The 23,408-nt window shown below is 52.5% G+C and overlaps 1 protein-coding gene across 1 annotated transcript; it reads right to left on the bottom strand.

Annotated features, from left to right (window-relative positions):
- Positions 870-22,078, bottom strand: OTUB2 (OTU deubiquitinase, ubiquitin aldehyde binding 2). Its single transcript, XM_018066511.1, has 6 exons — positions 21,870-22,078; positions 10,199-10,294; positions 8,776-8,894; positions 5,463-5,547; positions 4,789-4,983; positions 870-3,836 (listed from the first exon to the last, which is right to left on the bottom strand). The coding sequence occupies exons 1-6, from the start codon at positions 21,870-21,872 to the stop codon at positions 3,630-3,632; spliced, it is 705 nt and encodes a 234-aa protein (XP_017922000.1). The 5' UTR covers positions 21,873-22,078; the 3' UTR covers positions 870-3,629.

Here is a 23,408-nt window from a genome sequence, read left to right as displayed (position 1 = left end):
TTTAAGTGCTTTGTTTTTGACTGTGCTGGCTTTTGTTGCTGTGCATAGGCTTTCTCTAGTTTGCAGTGAGCAGGGGCTCCTCTCCAGTTGCAATGCACAGGCTTCTCATCCTGGTGGCTTCTCTTGTTCTTTGGCGGAGGAGCCTGGGCTCTAGGCTGAGGGGCTTTAGTAGTTGCGGTTCCCGGGCTCTGGAGCACAGACTGGTTGTGGGGCATGGGCTTAGTTGCCCTGCGGCATGTGGGGCACTGATTTTCCTGAACCAGGGAAGGGACCCATGTCCTGCACTGGCAGGCAGATCCCTCACCACTGAACCACCAGGAATCCCCTGCTGTAAAGGATGTCTTCCCAGCATCCCCAGTGACGTGGAGGAGAATGTGAAGTCAGCTTCTGAGTGACAGCTGTCAGAGGATGGCAGGGGCGCTCCCATCTTCCAGATGCCAGCAGTGGACGCACAAGCAGACTCAAGGTCCCGCAGCAGCTCCTGGGCCTTGGGAGGCCTAAGGACACGCGTCACAGGCCAAGGAGACCCACTGATGTCCTTTGACATCCTGTCCTTGCCCCCTAGCAGATTCTTTTGTGGTGGGGTAACATGGTAAAGAGCTGGGCTTTAAAAGATAGGGCCGGCCTCCAAGGCAGTTTTGCTCTTTGACCCAATGAGGTGAAGCTCTGGCGAGGCCTGTGGTTCCTTTGGCACTTGCAGCCCAGCCCAAGGACAGAATTTCCTGAGCGGCTGGACCTTTCACTCAACGAAGACACTCCTGCCCCTGCTGATCCACTCACACAGACAAGCCCCATGGGACGGCAGTGTTGATCTTTGGTGTGGGCCAGGTACCAACTATTAAGAAGCCAGGACCAAAAGTTGTTATGGAAATCATTTTAATACTAGAAAAGTTTTTAACCAATTGCCCGAGGAAGCCGTAGGGCCTGGCCTACCTCCCACAGAACCAGGGGCCCCTGGGGACCCACTCACGGAGCCACAGCCCGTGCCCCTGCCTCTGCTCAGCATGGCAGTGTGTTTGGTCCTTCGACTTCTTCCCTCTGCCCAGGAAACTGCAGAGTCACCGCCAAGGTGGCTTTTTCCCGTCTTGGGGTGTTCTGCCACGTCCCATTGGGAAGGGTCTGCGGGGGAAGCATCCCACTTATAGGGCACTCACTACACGTCAGGTTGTGCGATTATTTTCATACATAATCTTGTTGCACTTGAACCAATAATTCTGTGATGTGTTGGTAACTGTCTCCATTTTACTAGTTGTGGGAATTGGAACTCGGGGAGTGAAGTGACTTGGCTAAGGTCATATAACTAGTTAGTGACAAAGTCGAGATTTCGAACCCAGGCAATCTGGCTCCAGAGCCACTTTGTGCTTAAAGTAGGAACCAAAAGCGAGGGCAGTTCTGTTGCTAAATAGTCACGCTGATTTATAAAGTTCCCTTTGGAAGGAAAGTAACACATACGCAGTTGTAAAGACAAACTCTTAAAGCAACTTTCCTTCCAGCTTTCGGTCTGCAAAGAGAAGGCATCGCGGGGTGGGTGCATTACCCAGGAAGTGGGATTGCCTGCCTGCCTGACTGCTGTAGCCAAGCAGGGTAACGTCCGTGCGTGAGTGAGTTTTTAACTTTGTGCTCCTTAGAGTTCCTCTGAATCCTGCCACTCCTTTCCTCCACGGCGCTTTCCCTTCAGAAGCAAGATCTGAGGGCGGATGTGAAGGGAAGAGAGCGGTGCTTTGGGTTTGGCCAGTGGTTTTGTGAAAAATGGGAGAGCAGAGGGCAGGGTCATAAAACAGCCTGCCTCTCTCGGGTGTTGTGATTCTAAACTGATCCTGAGAAGAGGGTCCCCCCCGCCACAAGAGCACTGGCAGGCCTGGAAAGGCACAGACACACCCCGAAGGGAATTTCTCCAGCCTCTGCTGAAGAGAAAGCTTCGCTTTTTCGGATGGTGCACAAACTACAAATGCAGTTAGGAAGCAGCCACTGCTGATCATACTGTGCCCGGCAGCCCAGCCCGAGACCCAGGACGCCTCTCACAACGGCTCTGAGCAGCAGGGATTGAGCTCGGTGCCCTTCAGTTTGGAAACGGATCATGATATTCACAAACCATGTAACGCATCACCCCACTCTGACAGTGTACTTGTCACAGTGTACTTCTCCCCAGGCCAAGGTGGGAGGGGCAGGGAGGGGGAACCACTGAACCAATTCAGAGATCAGGGTCAGATTTACATTCCTGTGAAGAAGGGACAAGCACTCAGCTTGAGCCCGTGGGTCCACATTCCAGCCCAGGGCAGTACGGGAACCTGGGCCCGTGCCTGGGATTAAAAAGCACCCTGACATCGGTTTTCACAAAGGCAGAAAATGGACACAAGAGTGCCCTTTGTATACAGGGACTGGGAGCAGGCTGTTACCCAGGTCCTGGTGCGGCCTGGCTGTCGGCAGACACTGCAGTCTGACACTGAAGCACCAGTAGATTCGAATAAATCCCTGCAGATTGGAACCTTTGAAGGCCTTCGATTAAGAAAGGCAATTCCACACCCCTGCATTCTCCCTTTCTTCCCAGAGGGGAAGACAGCTTGCTGGCAGTGGCCGCAGCCCAGCCAGGGCTCCTTGAGATCCTGAGGCAGTAAGGTGAGCAGCTTATTAAGGGCCATGTCCAGACGGATGAATGAGGAGGCTGGCAGGAGCCAGGGCTCTTGGCTACCCGGCAGCTCCCACAGCGGTGGGCTCCCCCACTACCACCTGCTCATCTCCGGTCTTTCCCACCTAACCTCTAGCCAGCCCATAAGAGGGAAGGGAGAAAGAAGCCAAAGACAGCCTCAAAGCGCTTGTCTGCTCTGCTCAGCTGGAGCCTGGCTGCATCGCTAGATCCTGCTTCCAGGGTGTGTTAGGGATGACGAGACAGCTTCTTGGTCCTCCCGGACCCTCGTCTTGCTCAGTGTCTGTCCAGGTGGGGCTGGCGGCAGAACCCTGCAGGGCTGCCCCCCAGAAGGCAGGCAGTCCTGGCCCTGAGGGAGGTAAGAGGCCCGACAACTTGGGCTTCATGCTGATGGCTACAGGCCCCTGTCTAGACTTTGGCATTAAAGTCTTGTTCCTCAATTTCGCGGTGAGAAAGCACTCCATCGTGAATGTTTTGAAGTACACTGGAGATCTTCAGGTTGGCCTCAGTTCACCACCTCAAGTGCAGTCCAGCAGCTGACTGGACTTGATTTTTTATAGAACTGGTAAGACCTTGAGCTTGAGCTTTTCCTCCCCTGCAGACAGGCACTGCCTCCAGGGAAAATAAACCAAAGGACATTTTTTTACCCAACAACAGAATGTCAACACTGGCAGGAACCTCCTCCAGATGAAGATTTGGACCCAGAGATGGGTCGTGACCTATGCAATCTCTCAGAACTGGGGCTAAAGCCAGTTCTGGCATCCTTGCCCAGAGTTATAAAACACTGGATCCTCCATGAAAATAAATATCACCAAGTTACCAACAGTCCATAGTGAGTAGGCCTTATTCCCAGTGCCTTTGCCCCAAAGGCGGCAACATTCTCTTAACTATAGTCTAAATCGCTTAAAAAACTGAAAAGCCGTAATGTTCCATTCAGAATGCAGTCCCGTTAGGTGACAGGCTCCACTGCATGGCCTAGAATTAATCAATGTTTATCGGCTGCATAAAGGATGTTGTAGTGGGATGTTTTATAGAGCAGGTACACGGAGGGGGTGGCAGCCTCGGGGAACACGTGGTGGTTCAGGGCCGTGTCCATCTCGTCCACGTACTCCACCTGCAGGGCGATGTTCAGGGCCTGGGACAGGGCTGTGATTTGGATGTGGTCACACTCCATGGCCATGGGCTCCACTTCCTGCAAAAGCCACAAGGAGAAAACAACCCAGCTGAGGATGCAGGCCCAAGAGAGGACAGGTGAGAGGTCCCACCCTGGCTTTTTGCCCAGGTGCAGAGCTCAAAACCTCTGCAACTGTGCGATGGTCTCCACAACAGGCCTTGAGGCAGATGTCGACACGCATTTTCTAGAGAAGGAAACGCAGGCTCAGTGAGGAAGGAACAGACAGAAGTCACCAGAATTAAAAGTTTGGATTTAGATCTTTTTGATTCTGGCCCCCTCGTATGTCAGAAGGACACACTACTTTGAAGAATCTGGAGAGGAGGGCAGGAGTTTTTCAGCTTGGGCTTTCTAATGCATAAGGAACCTCAGAGCAGAAAGGGACTCTATCATAAAGGGTATTCAAGCTTAGGTGCTTAAAGAGGGCTGGGCGAGCAAGTGAGGGAGTCAGTGGAGACAGGCAGAGATGGTGACAAGCTGGCTAGTGAGTCCAGTAACTAAGGCAGCTGCCACTTAGCTCCTGCTGATTGTTGCCATGCAAGAATAAAGCCTGGGGAGCTGGATCTGATTTTTCCAGAGAAATCCAGACATCCATATAAAAACTGCGCAACGTTTAAATGGTTGGCAGTCCTTTCAGGTAAACACCGCACATCATAAAATATGTCCTGGAGCAAAGATGACTCTGGGGTTGCTACTCTGTCATTTTGTAAACAGTCCAGTCCAGAGGCCCTTTGATGAGACAGTCTGAGACTCAGAGAGGGAAAGTGACTTGCCCAAAGCCCCACAGCTCAGGCAGCTGAAGGACAACCTGTTCAGTTTGCTAATCTAATCTAAAGCTCTGAATTGCCACGTAGACGTGACCCCCCAGCCCCCTGATAGGGAATGTTGGTGTTAAGGTCTCTTAAGGAGAGAGGGATGAGAGGCCATCCCAGGGCTGGAGGCCACATCCCAAGCCGGGGCCCCGAGGACCTACATGAGCACAGAAGTCTTTGATGTCCATCTCCTCATCAATGAAATGTCGGAAGAAGTCTGCACGGTTCCTGATGAAGGCGGAGGTCAGCAGGCGCAGAAACTGCACGATTCGGTCTGAGAAGCTCTGGTCGTTGAACACCTTCAGCAGGCTGGACACGGAGCCATCCTTCTCCACCAGCTCTACCACGCTGTAAAACTGCACCCCCGGGCCCTCAGCTGGGGGCCAGGGAGGCCCTGCCCCTCCCTCCACGAACCTCGCTCCTTGAAATTTCCACCTTGAAATCCTCAAGTTGAGGCCCCAGAATCAATCCATCAGAGATCTCGCCAAAGCTAAGTGACAGGGTTAGAGACACTCTGTAGTGAGTCCCTTGGCCCCGAGTCTCCCTCCTCACTGCCATGACTGCGATTCTTACAGATTCAGAAGTGACAGTCCTCCAGCCCCGCACTGCCCTCACTAGTGGGGTCAGGGGGGTGAGGTGGGGAGGCTGGGGGAAGTTTCCAGCCTGACAGCTACCGTTCCAAAGGAGGTGCCTCCTCCCAGAGGAAGGGCAGGGCCTTGGGCTCCCTGGCCTCTTGATGTCCCCACAGGCAGGAAGCAGCCCTCAGTATTCTGTCTGCTCTGCCAGCCCTGAGGAAAGCTGAGCCCCTCAGCCGTCGTGCCTGGGGTTAACTCACAGCGTTGAAGAAGTTTCGGAATGTGTGCTCCTCGAAGCCAGCTGCCAGGAGGTCATTGGGGGTCTGCAGTACACGCTCTTTGAACCTGAAGGGGAAAGCCGGTGCTTTCAGGGAAAGACAGGGGCACCTCTGTGACCGTCAGCTGTCATCTCACTCCCCACTCCGCCCCCACACACCTGAGAGTCACTGGAGGTGGGTCATACACCCATTTCGCAGATGAGAAAATTGAGGTACCACCCATTCCAAAATATATTGATTCTATCTTCCAAAGGTCTCTTGACTGTCCCATGGTTCCTGGGGCATCAATACCATCTCTGGCCTGATGACGCCCAGCCTTCCCTCCCTCCTGGTCCCCACTCCACAGGGACTGTAAGAGTGACCTGCCACAGCCTTCTCCCTCAGGTCACAGCTTCTCAGCATCGGGGTCCCGGAAGGGCCCCTGCCAAGCTCACCAGCCACATCTCCAGTCCAGTCCACAGCCTCCCTCATGCCCTACAGCCACTCCCCCTTCGCATCTTCACCCCTTGACATCCATTGTCCCCTTGGCCAGGCACGCTCTTCTCAGAGATGGGCTGGACGTAAAAAACATTGTTTTTTTAAAAAAAACAAGAGTCTCATCTATGCTCATGAGGTTATCATCGTCTGTTGTGAGTGGGCGGTGGAAATACAACCTGGACTATAGGGTATGTTGCATACGTCTTCCCTACTCCCTGTTCAGTGAACCCATGACGGTAGCTTGAAAACAAAAAATCATGACAAGAGGATTTAGACCACAGAAATCAACTCACACAACAGATCAGGCCTCCGGGCCAAATGGCCATTAAACCCTTGCCAGCACTGACCTACCACAAGATCTGGTCCAGGGACCCCTCATCTTGTCACTGCTCCCACTGCAGGCCACCTACGGGCACAGCCCCGCCTGGGACGTGTCCTGAACCCTGGGGACAGTGAGGAGCTGCCCCAGAACACGGAGTTCAGCAGCAGAGACGAGACAGTCCAAGGGATCAAGGAGGAACACCTTCCACACAAGAAGGGCCGAGTGGAGAGGCTCAAGGGGACCAGCTGGCTCGGGCCTAACTGCAGCCCGGCCCCTGGGAGGGGAGCCCAGGCTCCAGTGAGGACGCGGCGGGGGTTTTCATGAGAGACTCAAGGCACAAGGAGAAAGGCCTGGGAGGCGTAGGTGCCCAGTGGGAGGGCGAGGGGAGGAGAGGCTGGTCTGAAACAGAATCATCTCATAATCTGGAAGCTGAGGCACTTTTACTTTTGCTGAAAGGCAGCCTGCCCCTGGCTGGGCCGGCATCTCTGAGCCCGTTTTGGCCAGGGCAGGTGTGGGAAGGAGCGCGTTGCGGGGGGCTGCAGCCCTGCTGCTAAGTCGCTCTCTGGCTTTATAAGGCTCCCCTTCTGTGCAGGGTGGGTGATGGGGACAGGTCTCCACGGCGGGCTGTGAAGGCCTCTCTGGCCACTGTTCCCGTGAGGCCGACATGCACAGCTTGGCTCTCGGCTTTCCTGCCTGCAAACCTTCCCATCACTGGCCACATGCCCATCGCATCCCCATGCTCATTCCTCACCAGTTCCTGCGGGCCTCACAGTGCCAGCCCTGGGGACACAGAGACACATGGGCCCAGTCTAGTGGGGGACAAACACTCAGGACAGGACTCCTGCCCCGACGAGGTGAGGGAGGGGAAGGAGGATAGTGTCCGGACTTAGAGCGTAGATCCCCTCTTGGCCACACACTTGCCTTGCACAAGTCATGTAACCTATCCGAAGCTCGGTTTACTCATCTGTAAAATGGGGTGACACCAGCCTGGTACTTCCCACTGGACCCTACCTGGATGGCTCCCAGGCATTTCAGACTTGGCAACCTGGAGCTCCTGATCCCCCCCAGCCTCCCTGTGTGGCACAGGCTTCTCAGTCCTGATAACTCAGGTCAAACGCCCAGCACTCAGCCTCGACTCTCCACTCACGCGCCCCACGAGTGGATCCTGTGGTGCCACCTCCACCCACTCAGGCCGCCTCTACGACCTCTCCTCTGGGCTCTCCTAGATCACGCCCCCGCTGCTCTCAGACGCCATCATTTGTGCGTGTGCCTGGTTTTCCCTGCACACAGCAGCCCGCACATCAGGCCTTTTGCTCTGCCAAACCCTCTGTGCCTCTATCTCATTCAGGCCAATATTCGAGGTCCATGAGGCCCATGAGGCCTTACCCCACCTGCCCCCGCTATGTCTCCAACCCCTACTTAAAACTGCAGTCCCTAGCCCTGGACAACCTGGCTGCCCTTCCTGCCTGTTTTTCTTCCCACAGCGCTTCCCCCATCTGACACACCAAGTTCTGCCCGTGTCCCCTGTCCCTCGTTCCCGGTTAGGACGCAAGCTCGACAGGCGGAGCGCTTGGTCTCTCCTGTTTGCTGCTGCACCCCCGGGGCCCACAGCACAGTCGGCATGTGGCACCCACTTGGGTGATGGCTGCAGGGAGCAACAGTGCCCCAGAAGGAGGGTAGAGTAGAAACCCGCTCAGTGGAGGAGTCCTGGCACCAGGGTCCACGGATCAACCCCATGTGCTCTGTGACCCGCGGCCACTCTGCACTCTTCCCTGGTGTGTGTGCGGGAGGGCATCTGATGAGGAAGCCTGGGATCTTCATGGATCCTCTAAGATCCTGTGAGACCTCCAAGGTTAAGGAAGCGGGTCTCAGGATCTTGCTACTACTCCTTGTTACCCAGCAGCACCGGCGGCTTCTCCGGGAGCTTGTGAGAAATGCAGAGTCCCCGGCCCCAGCCGTGCAGAACTGGAATCTGCATCTGAAGAAGATCCCAGGGGGTCTGCACAAATGCTGACGTCTGAGAAGGCCCAAATGAAGCCGAACCCCAGGGGTCGAAGGGAAGATCAAGTCCCAGCTGCAGGACAGAAGGGCCTAGGACAGCATCAACTCCAGATCCAGGCTGATCAGGTAGACGCCTGGGTTACACACACTCACTTCCAAGGTTAGCTAAAGCGATCCAGAACAACGGGCAATGCTTCTTTGTTTTCTCCTTGGAGTGAGGCTTCAAGAACATAGCCAAGGCAAAACTCACCTCACCCAGGCACACTCAGATCAGAGAGTTGGAAATGCCCGCTAGGTCATTTGTCCCATCCCCAGCCAGCCCCTTGGCTGCCCTCACTTCCACCACGAGGGCCACTGGGCATCCCCTTGATGTCAAAGCCGCCACTCACTCCCTGGGCTAAGCAGGCTGCGCTGAGACCAAACCCTCAGGGAGGTTCAGGGCCAATCGACACAGCAGAAGCACAGCCCGCCCGGCATCCCACACGCGGCACTCACTTGAGGATCTCCCTGCTCTTGCCCAGCAGAGACTCCAGGTAGGAGTAGCCCAAGGCCCGGTAGAAGCAGTTGCCATCCCCCTTGGTCTTGCGGATGGCGGTGAACCTTTTGCTGAGTTCCTGCGGGGGACAGAGGAAATGTGGGTGTCTGTACCAACAGAACCCCCGTCGAGTCCTGTCAGGGGTGGGGTTCCACCTCCCCCAGGCAACATCTGCTCCCTCCTCTCAGACTGGAGGCCCTCCATGGTGTCCCAACTCTCATCCCACAAAAATAAAAATACGTGGAGAGCGACCTGCGGGAGGCACTGTGAACGGGGAGCTGTGCCCTGCTCTGAGGAGCCTACAGGCTAGGGGGATGATGGACGGTTGGACAACTGTCACAGGAGGACAGGGGATGCACCAGGGTGCCGCGGAGCAGTGGCATCTACACCAGACTTCAGCAGTCCAGGAAGACTTCCTGGAGGAATTGCACTGAGAGAAGTGGTATGCCTGGTGGGGGCAGCGAGGGTGCATGTGGCTGTGAGGTGGGCCAGGAGGCGGCACAGGCAGTAGGAAAGGCCTCCTCGGACATCGCCAAGCAGTCTGGCCAGTCCTCCAAGCGGTTCTTAAGAGATGTGGCGTCCCCATGGCACCTGCTCCAGTTCTGCTCTGAGCTGTCAGCTTCCGCCGCTGCTGCCTCCCGGGCCTGCCTACGGTCAGGATTCTGATGGCCCAGTGTGGTTTCTAAGGGATCAGGGAGTCCCTGCTCCCACCAGGGTGGAGCTGACGGCCCCCTAGAGGCAGGCTGTAGGGAGGGGTGTGCTCCCTGGAGAGCCAGCTCATCTCCCAGAGGATGAGATGTGCAGCCCAGCTCTCACTCCTGCCCCAGGAAGGGCTCCCGGCGGCCACAGGAGACAGTCCTGCCCAAGTGCAGGTGGCCAGAGGGCAGTAGGGGGACACTCAGGTTCCTCCTAGTCCCGTAACCGTTCCTGCATCCTTCAGCCATCTCTCCTTTGTCAGAGTCCAGCCAGAGTGGGCCTTCTCACCAGAGAGCTGCTCACAGAGTGGTTACAAATACTACTTTTATGAGCTGAGGCTGTTCAGCCCAAGTGCCGGCTCCTCCACACATGCGCGGTAGAATTGTGGGCCAGCCATTTAATTTTTGTAACTTGGTTCCCTCTGCTGTGAAATGTGGGTAATAAAAGTTCTGACCTTGCAATCCTGTAATGAGGTCAAAAACTGCTGGTTGTTTTTTTTTTTGCAACTAAAGGATTTCTCACTAAGGTAAATATGCTCAACACTGCATTATTCTGGGAGGCCTTTAATTTGTCCAGGAACCTGGTCCAAACGCAAAGCCTTTTTACCTTCAAAGTGGTACCTTTGTCTCTGCTCCCAACTCCAGCCCAATTCATCTAGGCTCCCCTCCTCCTGACCCTCTGCCTTACCTGGATTTTCCTCTGGTAGATTCTGTTTTCAGGATGATCCCGAAGAATTGATAGAATGTCACATTTTTCTGATATTAGGTTGAAAGATGTTTCACTCTGAAAGACAGAAAAAAGGAGCAAAGCTGTGACAACTTCAAAAGCAACTGCAGGACTTTCACCAATAGAAAGCCCACCGCGTGCTGGCTGCAGGATGTTACCTTCCCTGGACAGAAGCACCTGCGAGTATGTGACTAGCAGCCCAGAAGCCAGGGTCCCCGGCAGGAGTCAGGGTCAGCCCCATCGTGAAAGGCGTTATCATCTTATAAGTCCTTTCGTTTTAAATTTTTTGGAAATATTTACTTAGTTGGCTGTGCTGGGTCTTAGTTGCAACACATGAACTCTTAGCTGTGGCATGTGGGATCTAGTTCCCTGACCAGGGATCAAACCTGCTACCCTGGCATTGGCAGTGCAGAGTCCTAGCCCCTGGACCACCGGGGAAGTCCCTCATCTTGTAATTTCTGAACTGACTCATTTTATAGACTATAATACATCGGTGCACAAAAATAAATGCAAAATGGTTTAAAGACTTAAATGTAACACCCGAAACCATTAAAATTCTAGAGGAAAACACAGGCAGCATGCCGTTTGACATTGGTCTTAGTTGTATTTTGGGGGGATCTGTCTCCTCAGGCAAGGAAAATACAAATAGAAACAAACAAATGGGACTACATTAAAACAAAAAGCTTTTCATCCGGGAATCTGTTTCCTGTGCATGTAAACTCACCTCTTCTGAACATTTCATACAAATGGAATCATATGATTGGTCTTTTATGACTGATTTCTTTCACTTAATGTATTTAAGAAGCATCCATGTTGTACCACATATCAGTACTTGTTTCCTTTTTGTTGTCAGATAATATTCTATGGTACAGTATACCATATTTTGTTCCATTCATCAGTTGATGGATTTTGGGGTTGTTTCCACTTTGGGGCTATTTTGAATAAAGTTACTATGAATATTCCTATTTAGAAAAAAAAAGTTTTTGCACAGCAAAGAAACTTTCAACAAAAGGAAAAGGCCACTTACTGAAAAAAAGAAGATATTTGCAAATGATATATCTGAATAAGGAGTTAATATCCAAAATATATAAAGAATTCATACAACTCAACATCAAAGACACAAACAACCCAATTGAAAAATGGGCAGAGGATCTGCACAGATACTTTTCCAAAGAAGACATATGGATGGCCAACAGGTCCATGAGAAGATTTTCAACACCGTTAACCATCAGGGAATCAAAACCACAATGAGGTATCACCTCACCTCTGTTAGAATGGCTGTTATCAAAAAGACAAATGACAAGGTTGGTGGGATTTCCCTGTGGCTCAGCTGGTAAAGAATCTGCCTGCAATGCAGGAGACCTCGGTTTGATCCCTGGGTTGAGAAGATCCCCTGAAGAACGGAACGGCTCCCTACTCCAGTATTCTGGCCTGGAGAATTCCATGGACTGTACAGTCCACGGGGTCGCAAAAAGTTGGACACAACTGAGCAACTTTCACTTTCTAACAAGGTTGGTGAGAATGTGGGGAAAAGGGGACCCGGGGTGCATTGCTGATGGAATTATAAACTGGTATAGTCATCAAGAAAAACAGTGTGGAGATTCCTCAGACAAATTAAGACAGAACTATCATATGTCATTCCACTTCAGGGTATGTATCCAAAGAAAACAAAAGCACACATTAGGAAAGATACAGGCACCACTATGTTCATTGAAGCACTATTTACAACAGTCAAGATGTGGAAGCAACCTAAGTGCCCATCAATAGATGAACGGATAAAGATGTGGTGTATAATATGCAATGGAGATATTCAGTCACAAAAAAGAATGAAATATTTCTCTTTGCACCAGCATGGATGGACCTAGGGATCATCACACTGAGGAAGTTAAAATAGTGAAAGACAATATTACATGATATCACTTGCAACGTGGAATCTAAAGAAGTGAACAAAACAAAAACAGGGTCACAGATACAGAGAATGAACAGGTGTTTGCCAGAGGGGAGGGGGTTGGCGGGGACGAGAGAAACAGGTGAGTGAGATGAAGAGGTACAAAACAGAAGAGATGAGTCACGGGTATGAAGTATACAGTGAGGGGAGTATACTCAATAATTATGTAGTATCTTTGGTGACAATAACTAAGCTTACCATGGTGATCATCCTGAAGTATACAGAACCAGTGAATCGTCATGTGGGGTAACAGGAACTAACATAGAGCTGTAGGTCAATTATACTCCAAAAACAAACTCATAGAGACAGAGATCAGATGTGTGGTTACCCGAGGCAGGGGTGGGATCACAGGGAACTGGAGGAAGGTGGTCAAAAGGTTCCAGTTACAAACTTCCAGATAAACAAGTACTAGGGATGTAATGTACAACATGATAAATATAATTAACAGTTGTCTATGAACGTTGTAGAGTTTAATGGCACCCCACGCCAGTACTCTTGCTGGGAGAATTCCATGGACAGAGGAGCCTACAGTCCATGGGGTCACAAAGAGTCAGACAGGGACTGAGCAACTAACACAAGAGAGTAAGTCCTAAGCGTTCTCATCAGAGGAAAAATCTTCTCTATTTTTTAAATTTTGTGTCTTTACAAAGATGAGGGATGCTCACTAGACGTGCAATCATTGCATGATCTACGTAAGTCAAATCTCTGTGCTGTATACCTTAAACTTACGCACTGCTGGATGTCAATAACACTGGAAGAAAAAAGAATATAGTAACTCAAGCCTACTGAGCCTCCATACTGTAAGGAGGCTCCATACTCCCCTTGTCATCTCCTGACCTTCCTGTCTCACTCATTCATTCCTTCTTCTGTTCATCCAACAATTCCCAACCAGTCTGCACCAAGCACTGTTATTCAGTCGCTCAGTGGTGTTGGACCTGGAAACACGGAGGTTAGACCATCTAGCACCACCTACTGGTGAAAGTTCATATCGCAGCCCATCTCTGGGTGGAGGTCAGTTTCCACCGAGAGAGAGAAATCAGGACCTCAGCGGCACCCCACTCCAGTACTCTCGCCTGGAAAATCCAATGATGGAGGAGGCAGGTGGGCTGTAGTCCATGGGGTCACTAAGAGTTGGACACAACTGAGCGACTTCACTTTCACTTTTTACTTTCATGCATTGGAGAAGGAAATGGCAACCCACTCCAGTGTTCTTGCCTGGAGAATCCCAGGGGCGGGGGAAGCCTGGTGGGCTGCCGTCTATGGGGTCGCACAGAGTCGGACACGACTGAAGCGACTTAGCAGCAGCAGCAGAGAGTGGAGAAGTCATCTAATGGCAAAAGGAAGACCCAAGGCCAGGGGAAGGGTAGGACCCATCTGTTCTAACAGCTAATCTCCCACAGGCTTGTCTCTGCCTCATGTTTTTCCTGCTCAGACGAGGGTTCAGGGCAGTGGGAGCTGCACCCCCGTCTCCAACCCCCACACCCCGCCCCGGGAAAGGCTCTGATTTCATCAGGAATATGATGTTAAAATATAATGTGAAAGCCACTTGTAGTTTGTAGTTAAAATAAGTAGCCTTGATGAGAACCTACTGTATGGCTCAGGGAACTCTCCTCAATGCTCTGTGGTGGCCTAAAAGGGAAGGAAATTTTGAGCATAACCTTACTAGCGTGTGAATGAGCACAGCTTGGACAGTAGCTTGGCCAGTCTTTGGCACTGCCAAAGAATAAGTCCCATTATTTACCTACCTACGTCAGTAAAAAAAAAAAGGCTTGTTTTTTACACACAGCTGACTTAAAATGCTGGCTTGGGTCTTTTTAAATGAAGGATGATGACAAAGGACCACAGCTGTATTGAACACTCGCACTTGGACGTCCCCCCGCCCCAATAAAACCCAACAAACGGTGAGGGAAAAGGCACAAACTCAGTTCTATTTGATGAGCAGTTTCTGAGACAATGTCACTGGCAGAGTGGAAAGCGGTATAAAGAATGAATCCTAAATACAGAGCGACAAGTACTGGGTTGGCCAAAATTTGTTCGAGTTTTTTATAACATCATATGGACGCACCTGAACGAACTTTTTGGCCAAGCCAATATTTCAGATGATAGAAAACTGCCAGTCAAAATGAGAACGTGAAAGGTGGGTCAGGAAGGGCACCCACAGGCCTCATACCAGGGAAGCCTACCTGGGTTTTCCACTCGCCACAGCCGTATCATTTTTGCAAAGTAAATAGCAAATTTACTTAGGCTATTTAAAACAGTCAATTTAAAAGAAAAACATTAAACAGCAGTTTGGGGGTGGGGAGGGGCTCACACTTAGGGTTCAAGAGACCCACCGTCAGCCCCAGGCGTTTTGTCAACTTTCCCCCTTTATCTCCCATCCCTGTTCCCATCCTGCCACCCCCCATCCTTTATAGGTATTCCCTATGTCTCTCAATACGTCCTTTTAAAAATACCAAGTTGTTTTATGTATGCATGCGTTTTAAATGTGCAGACAAATTATTCTATAGGTATCGTGGCCTTTTCTCTTCATTCAATACTATTTAAGATCCACCCTTTTTGACAAATGGCGCTCAGGTTGGTTGCCCGGCCCAGCAGTGGAGCCTTGAGTTGGCTCCAGCGCCCCCTCGTGGCCCCAGGTGTGTTTACAGGGCCAATGGGAGGGGTGAGTGAGTTTCTACTTTGGCACTTTCGGAGTCCCCGCCTGGCACGTCCAGGGTGACTCAAGTTAGCCCAAGTGGCCCCCGCCCCACTTACCATAAGCATGGCCCTCGTCACATGGCTGGAAGAACAGCCTCAGCTCACTGGCCCATAAACCAAGTACAGTACTCTGCATTTGACCTTGGCTGACTGTAATTGGTGGTTTTATAAATCGTGGCCAAAAATTTCCAGGGTGTTATGGGACAGGGACTGGCCTCGCCTGACAATGTTGCGTCAGACCTCATCAGGTCACTTAAAGGATTTTAGCCTTTAGCTGCTGATTTGCAAACAGGTGCTAATGAATTAGGTCAGGCAGATAGCACCTCTACTCTGAAACAGTTTTGAGCTGCTAAGTGGAAGAATATATTTCAAAGTGGAGAAGGATGTTTCTCTAATCACTGACTCCTCCCCAGAGACCCCGGGAACTAACCAGATGCACTAGAATGGGGGCTTGGTGTTCAGACCAGATCTGAGTCCTTGTCGGGGTCCTCTCATCTCCTACCTTTGGAGACTATAGAACCAGCACGTTACCACCTACTGGGGTCCTGCTCACCCTGCCCTTGATCCCCACCCCGCGTCCAGACACCGCCCACCTCCAAATGGAGGGAAGGCAAGTTCCCCCCTGCTTCCCTCGGTTTTCTCGCCAAAGCCTCTACACGTCTAGAACCTGTCCACATAGCCCCAGGAGTTCCTCAACCAGCCTGAGACCAACGAAAAACCAGGTTGACCCCAGCCCTCCACCTCTACCCTCATCCACGGATCCTGCTCCACAGGGGCGGCATTTGAAGTTCCGAAGGCTTCCGGTAAAGATGTGACCCGCCAGGGCCCAAGGGAGGGCCCATTGCCAGGGCGATGTCAGAAATTGCCCCCCACAGCTGCTGCCTGCCCCCTCCCCGCCCATGGGAACCCCATGCACCCAGCACTGTGCGAGCGCCTCCAGGGATCCCCCCCAGGAGATAATGGGGTGACAAGGAGCTGTGGGGCAGGGAGGGGCCAGGCTGAAAGGACTGGGCTCTGGCAGCTCGGGCCCACAGACCTTAAGGCTCTGACCCACAACATGTGTGAACCACGCGTGCCCCCTGCCCCTCCAGTGAGTTCTCCATGGGCCCCTCCTGGAACAGGTACAGCTCAGGGTTGGAAGCCAGCCCCCGTGAGCTTTCAGGAGAGGTGATACGAAGCTCCACGGGGACGGGGTCCCTTGTCACTTCTGTCACCGTACTCCTGGAACAGCTGCTGGTCCCCAGCAGGCATGACGTACCCGCTGATTCATGCGTTACCTTTGCTGGGAGGTCACCGTATGCCAGGTGCTGGGGATAATCTCACTTAAGCCTCATGGTAGCTCTGTTTTACACGTAGAAACTGAAGCCCAGAGAGGTCAAGCTGTTGGCCTCAAGTCACACAGTGAAGCCATTCAGGAAGAAACTGGGACCCTGGTCCCCCAGCACATTAAAGGTATTCCACAGACCTGTGCCTTTCTGGCCCTCTCCCCCTCCACGAAGAGAACCCACCTGGCCCTCAGCTGTGCTCTGTTGTCACTTCCTGATGGCTCCTTAATAGCCAGGCCTCAGGCTTACGCCTCTACCTACAACCCGCCTCCCCCCACCACCCATGATGTATCCTGCGGTGCCTCTGTGGGCACCCCTGGCCCAGGCTCTGAGGTGCTGGTGGGCCTCTCCTGGGTCCACCCTGAGGCCTGGTGGGCAAGGCCAGCCCTTGGCCTGCCCGACCTCCCTCTGAGGCTTCTCTGCTGGCGGGGCTGACCCCGGGCCGTGACTCAGCCTTGTTAACCAGGCCCAGCCTCCCAGAAGCCACAACTCAGTGCATGGTCTGACCTCAAGCTACCAACTCCTCCACGGCAGGGGCCAGAGCCTGCAGCCTCACCACCAGTGGGGCAGGACCCAGAATGCAGTCCGCCGCCCCTCTCAAAAGGTCCCTGTCATTTCTAGAGGCTCCCCGTGGCTCCATACCTGGCCTTGCCTGCCTAGTGCTGGGATCTCCATAGCGGGCTGTTTGCAGGGGCTGGAAGGAAATGCCTTTTAATCTGATTTTTACTGGAGTATGGTTGCTTAACAATGTTGTGTTCGTTTCTGCTGAACAACAAAGTGAATCAGCCACATGTATGCATATATCCCCTCCCTCCCACAGCCCCCACCCCCGCCTCCACTGCAGGTTATCACAGAGCACCGGGCGGAGCTCCCTGTGCTAAACAGCAGCTTCCACTCGCTATGTTTTACATATGGTAGCGTGTATATGTCAATTCTATTCTCCCAGTTTGCTCCACCCTCCCATGCCCCCCCACCACCCCATGTCCACGTGTTTGTTCTCTATGTCTGTGTTTCTATCCCTGCCCGGCAAATAGTTCATCAGCACCATTTTTCTAGATTCCGTATATATGCATTAATACACAACATTTGCTTTCCTCTTTCTGACTTACTTCATTCTGTATGACAGACTCTAGGTCTATTCACATCACTGCAAATGACCCAATTTCATTCTTTTTTATGGCTAAGTAATATTCCAGGGAATGGCGCTTTAAATGTATACTTTAGGGTATAATCTACGATGTAGCAACCTATGGAATAATCAAACACTTTTACTGATGAGCGATCAAAAACATTTGGAGGCCAAAGATTTAGGGGAGTGCTAGTCCTAGGGCTCTGAAGTGGCTTCCTACTGCTGCTGTAACCAATTAGTACAAACAGCGATTTAAAACAACAGGATTTAATTACATTTCTGGAGGCTCAAGGGAGAACCCACTTCCTTACCTTTGTCAGTTTCTAGAAGCTTCCTGCATTTCTTGGCTTATGAGCCCTTCCACCCACTGTCACATCTCCTTCTCACTCTGCTTCCTGCCTCTTCCTTATAAGGATCCTTGTGATCACATCATTGGACCTCCCTGGGTAATCCAGGGTGCTCTCCCCATTTCAGGACCCTTAATTCACCATACCTGCAAAGCCCTTGCTGCCATGTGAGGTACCCTATTCATGGGTTCTGGGATTAGGATGTGGGTGTCTCCGGGGTGCTATTACTCAGCCTACCACTCACATGCCCCATCTCTGCTGTTCAGCGCAGGAAACAGGGAAGACCCTACACCTGAGTCCCTATTGCCTAAGGTCACAGTTATCGGCTGGCCTTGCAGACAGCCCGAATTCAGATGCTGGTCCTCTCTCATCTGACACCTGGAATCTTAGCATCCTCCTAACCAACCCTCAGACCTTCACCTCCCACCCTGACCTCTCCCTAGAGATCCAGCCTCAAACACCACCAGCCACCAGGATGTCTGACCATGATCCCCGAATTACTGCGCCCCTAACTGCCTTCTCCCTCCACCACTGCATCCCCTCCAGGTGTCACCAGACCCTCGGAAGCCCCTCTATCCAGATAGAACTCACACTAAAGACATGGGAGGACCCTTCCCCTCCTCTCTTCCTGCTTCAACTCTGCTCCTGTGTCTGGCCAGAGCTGCCACCATCTGCCCCCAGGGAGATGGCACCAGCGTCTGCCCAGTGGACCTCCTGGCTCCCACTCCCACTCCCATCCCCACCGTCACCCACAGCACCCAGCACAGGCTCCCACAAAGCGAACCAGTTGAGGGCGTGCCCCTCCCCAGTTCCCTCCAGTGGCTTCCTTCACTTGGGAAAAGACTCAGCCTTCGGATGACAACCGTCATCTGGCCTTGCTCCCCTCACGCTCCTGAACTCCAGCCCCAATGACCCTCCTATGTTCCTCCAACAAGATGCACCCATTTCCACCGCAGGGCCTTTGCACACGCTGTTCCTGTGCACGGACAGATTCTCTGCCTCTTTACGTGTGTAATCACCTTCCTTGACCATCTTGTCTAAAGTTGCCCCTCCCCCAACCCCTACTGCCTTAACTTGTTTTATGTCTTCAGTGGGTTCTCTAACATTTACTGTCACTTGTTGACTTGCTTTCTGTCTCTCTCCCTCCACAAGAATGTCAACTCCATGAGAGCAGGGACTTTGCTTGCCTGTCATGACCAGATTCCCCAGTGCCTGCCACACAGTAATGCTCCCAAAATGCAGAATGAGTGGATGACGGAATAGATGGATAAGCTGGTCTCTGACTCCAGCCTGGCCACTTTTGGCCCTCTGTCCACTCCACTGCCAGAGAGACCATCCAAATCAACCATCTCTTATTTGTCAAAAATACGTTATGGTCCCCTCCACCACCACATTTGCAGAATAAAACCCAAACCCCATGGCACAGCATGTGAAGCCCTTTACAGTACATTCCGACCCCCCCTCCCAGTTTTTCTAGATTCATCTCCCCTCTCTCCATACAGACTGCTCACCATTCCCAGAATATCCCACTCTTAACCATGTTTCCAGGCCTGTAAGCACATATTTCCAGGCCTGTCCCACCCTGACTGGAACACACAATTCCCCAAATGCTTCCTGAAAACTCCTACACATCCTTTAATAACCCATTCAAAAGACCCCTTTGTGAAGCCTTCCTTGACACTCACTGCTCCCTTAGAGTGCGTGGGTTCCTGCTGTGCTCCCCAAGCCCTTAAGCTTCTTAAGTCATGACTGATAGTTCAGGAATTGCTTGTGTCCAGTTCTGTCTTGTCTCATGCAGTGAGTTCCTAAAAGAGGGCAGGCCCTTGTTTTTCTCATCAATGCCCAGCCCAGCGTGGGGCTGGACTAGGGACCCTACTGGAGACTTGTTTGAAAAACCAAAGAACAAAGCACAGAAGGGCCCTGTGGGTTTGCTGTTCACATCTGACCCTCACTCTTCACTGAATGTTAAATGCCCTTTGAGTGAGCATGAGGCCCCTCACTACCTGCAACCTCCATCAGTGGCAGCCCCCAAACCTTGTCCTCACCCAGGCCACTGCCTTCCCAAGGGCTTCTATGTCTTCTACCTGGGACCCTTCCCAAGCTCAGTGACTTTGAAATGGATACAGAAAGAAAACACTATATGTTCCAAAGGCATTCTCCTCTGCCCACCACACACACACTCACCATCATGCATACCACACAGACTCAAAAACATCACCAGTGGGCCCAGCACGGTGCCTGGCAAACAGTAGGTGCTCACTAAATGCTGAATGAACAGACGAGAACACACCCTGCACTGCCTCTGCCCCACCCCCTCCCCATGATTCCCAGACAGACGTCTTGTTTGGTGAGTTAACCACTTCATTCTTCTCCAAGGCACCTACGCTGCCTGTCACAGGGCGCGGGCTGGTGCTCTGACTCTACCTGCCCTCTAACTTCTCTTCTCCTGAGTCCAGGGCAGATGGGAGGCTGGAGTCAGAGGCCCCACTGTGCACCACGAAGGACAGAAGATCAGGGCCCAGCCCCACCACCCCGCCATGCTCTCAGCTACCCAGTGGTGACTGGAAGGCAAGCCAGCCTCAGCTCCAGGGTGGCTAAACCCATTATTACCCCAGCCCTGGCCACTCCCTTGTGGGCGGTGCAGAAACACCTCCGTGCCCTTCCAGGATCAGCAGAGCCAGGTCAACCCTTAGGCCCTGCCTGGAAACAGGAAGTGGGTGTTTCCAGGCGCTCCAGAAGCCCTCAGCCACACCCAGCTGGTTTGTTCAGGACCGGCCGGGCCACCCACGCCACACTCAGAACGTGTCAGACCGTGACCAGGCTTTGACCTGTGCCCCAAGCCAGCGGCAGCCCTCAGTGGTCAGTGACCCATTTCCTTACTCAGACCTAGGAGGGAGGAGGCTCTAAGAACCAGGCCCCTGTGCACACCCATTTCCAGGATTTTGTTGTCAGAAGGAAAGCCACGGCCAATTATCTGAACCAAGCGCTCCATGTGCATCACCTCACGTGATCCTCACAGCAGCCCATTATACAGGTGTGCAAAATAGTGCTGGGGAGGGGAAGCGACCAACCAACGCCTCTCGGGTTTCCAGGGGGTGGAGGTGAGATCACCACTCAGGGCTGTGACCACAGGCCAAGCCACCACTCCTTGTGCGTTCCAGGCTCCCTGGAGCAGGGGGGTCAGAGTTGATCAGTTTTAGGTATTCATCACACCGAGTCCTCTGCAGATTGCCTGTGCCCCTGTCTCCTCTCACCCCCAAGATGGACTGATGTAGTGATACAAAGGAATAATTCCTGGAGGCTCAGATGGTAAAGAATTTGCCTGCAATGCTGGAGACCCAGATTCGATCCCTGGGTAGGGAAGATCCCCTGAAGAAGGGAATGGCAACCCACTCCAGTATTCTTGTGGGGAGAATTCCACGAATAGAGGAGCTTGGCGTGCTGCAGTCCATGGAGTTGCAAGGAGTCGGACACCACTGAGCAACTAACACACACACACAGAAATACAAAGAGCACTGGCCTGGGAATCCAAGTCCACCATGATCAGTCCCAGCCCCTCCCTCTCTGGGCCTCAGGGTCCCCGGCTGCGCAAGCCCTGAGTTTGGCCTGGCTCAGAGGGTCTCGGGGGCCGTTTCTGGCCCCTAATTCACGTGCCTCACAACTTGAGACAGTCTCTCCACGTGGGTCCTAACTGCAAAGACCTTCTGTTGACAAGCAGGACAGAGAGGATGTCGGGCTACCCGTGGCAACCCCAGGTCCACTCGTGGGGCTTGGGAGTGGGGAGGTCTCTAATGGTTGAGCCCTCGGGTGGGTGCGGCAAGGAGCTGCGAACTGGGGGGGGCGGGGGGGTAGGGCTAGTAACGAAAAGGAGGGGACCCTTAGCCCTGGAGCCTCCCTGTCCCCGCTGTTGGAGCGGCACATGGGAAACCAGGGACGAACGCGCCGGGGGCGGGGATCCTGGGCGCTGGGTTGGGTTCTCTTCGCTGACCGTCCACGGGAGCCTTCCAAGAAAGGACCGGGACACCCCGGTATTCCTGGGGGACCCGAACGCAGCGGATTTGACACTGAGGGCTGAGCCTCGCGCCGGATCCCCCGTCCCGCGAGTGCACATGAGCCCGGGGGGCGACCCCGCCTACCGCGCCCCCTTCCCACCCGTCCTTCCCCGCTTTCCCCTTAGACCACTGACCATAGTGACCGGAGCCGTCGGGCCAGGTCCCGCCCCAGCGAGGAGCGATCCGGTGCGGGAGGGCGCCGCGGGAGCCACTGGCTGGCTCCGCCGTTGGGTCGGGCGGCGGGGGCCTCGAGGGCGTGAGGACGAGCGGAGAATACACCCGACCGCTCCGCAAACCAGAGGTTAGACCTCCACTGTGTCCCAGCAAGACACACGCCCCGCGATTGACGTCTGAAGCAGGCAATCAGAAGCCGGGCCACAGGACGTCACAGAAAGTGGGTGGGACTTCACGCGCCTTCAGCCTATGCTTTAGGGTCCATTTGACAGGGTACCGCCTCCTTTTAAAGACACAGAAACCTCTTTACTAGCAAAGGAGCCCAACCCAGAAAGACAAGTCTTCGTTTGTGCAGGCTGAAGGACTTTTGACCAAAACTGCAAATTGAAGTCTTCTGAAAGATTGTCTGTGCTATGTGCTAAGTCACTTCAGTCGTGTCCGACTCTTTGCGACTCTATGGACTGTAGCCCGCCAAGCTCCTCTGTCCATGGGATTCTCCAGGCAAGAATACTGGAGTGGGTTGCCATCCCCTTCTCCAGGGGATCTTCCTGACCCAGGGATCGAACCCAGATCTCCTGCATTGGCAGTCCAGATTCTTTGTTGGCCCTGGTTAATTCATAATAAGGTCATATAAATATAGTTTGCTCAAGATCAGAGGACAGGTGCTTAGGGAACATGAGTTCAATAATATTAAGTTACCAGCCTGCACGTGTAGCTTCTAAATAATATTTTACGCACTTCCAAACTCATGAATCGGTAGGTTGCCAGGCCACCCAATTAATGTTTGTTGAATGACTGAATTTCTACCATCGTTGATTCTGTGCCTCTGGAATTGTATGGCTATATATGAGGCACAGACCACAAACCAGGCTTGGTTGACTCACCCTGTATACAAGCTCATTATTGCTGAACATCAAACAGACGAATATGTATCATTCAGAACGAATATGTATCATTCAGAGATTCAATCACTAGTCCTTGACTGCTGGAAGACAGTGCCTTGCGGGCTGGGGCAAGGGGCTCCAATGAATTGTATGTACCTCTTTTATAAGTATTAATACTTCCTGGACTGTGTATTAATTCCCCCACCAGACTCTTACACATAGGCCCTTGGTACCAGGCTAGGCTCTCAAGTAGACAACATCTACATCTTCCAAGTGCATATCACTTACTCAGTGGGGAGTCTGGGGTCAATCAAGACTCAAGGAGAAATAACAATAAAAGCTATTTTTCTTTGAGCACTTACTATGTATCAAGCACCATCCTAAACTCTCAACCTATATTATCATAATTTCCTCACAACTAGTCTATGGCGGTAGGTTCTATCATCCCTGTTTTACAGATGAGGAAACTAAGGCATAGAGAAATTAAGCTACTTGCCCAAATTTACCCAGCACATGGAAGGATTCAATCCTGGTCAGCCTGACTCCAGAGCTGGGTTTGAATTTGTTCTGAGGAGCAATGCATGTGCTTTCAGGGGCTGTGTGCTCCGCCATGCC

The sequence above is a fragment of the Capra hircus genome, chromosome 21, assembly GCF_001704415.2.
Source record: "Capra hircus breed San Clemente chromosome 21, ASM170441v1, whole genome shotgun sequence".
NCBI lineage: Eukaryota > Metazoa > Chordata > Mammalia > Artiodactyla > Bovidae > Capra > Capra hircus.
Note: the sequence above shows the minus strand (reverse complement) of the source record. Positions and strands in the feature narration are given on the sequence as shown.

What these genes read in the sequence shown, in the direction of transcription:
- OTUB2 (XM_018066511.1), bottom strand. An exon ending in AAGAGCAGGGAGATCCTCAA is followed by an intron (nt 5,548 to 8,775) that starts GTGAGTGCCGCG and finishes TTTCCCCTTCAG; the next exon opens with GTTCAAAGAGCGTGTACTGC. An exon ending in TCAAAGACTTCTGTGCTCAT is followed by an intron (nt 3,837 to 4,788) that starts GTAGGTCCTCGG and finishes TGGCTTTTGCAG; the next exon opens with GAAGTGGAGCCCATGGCCAT.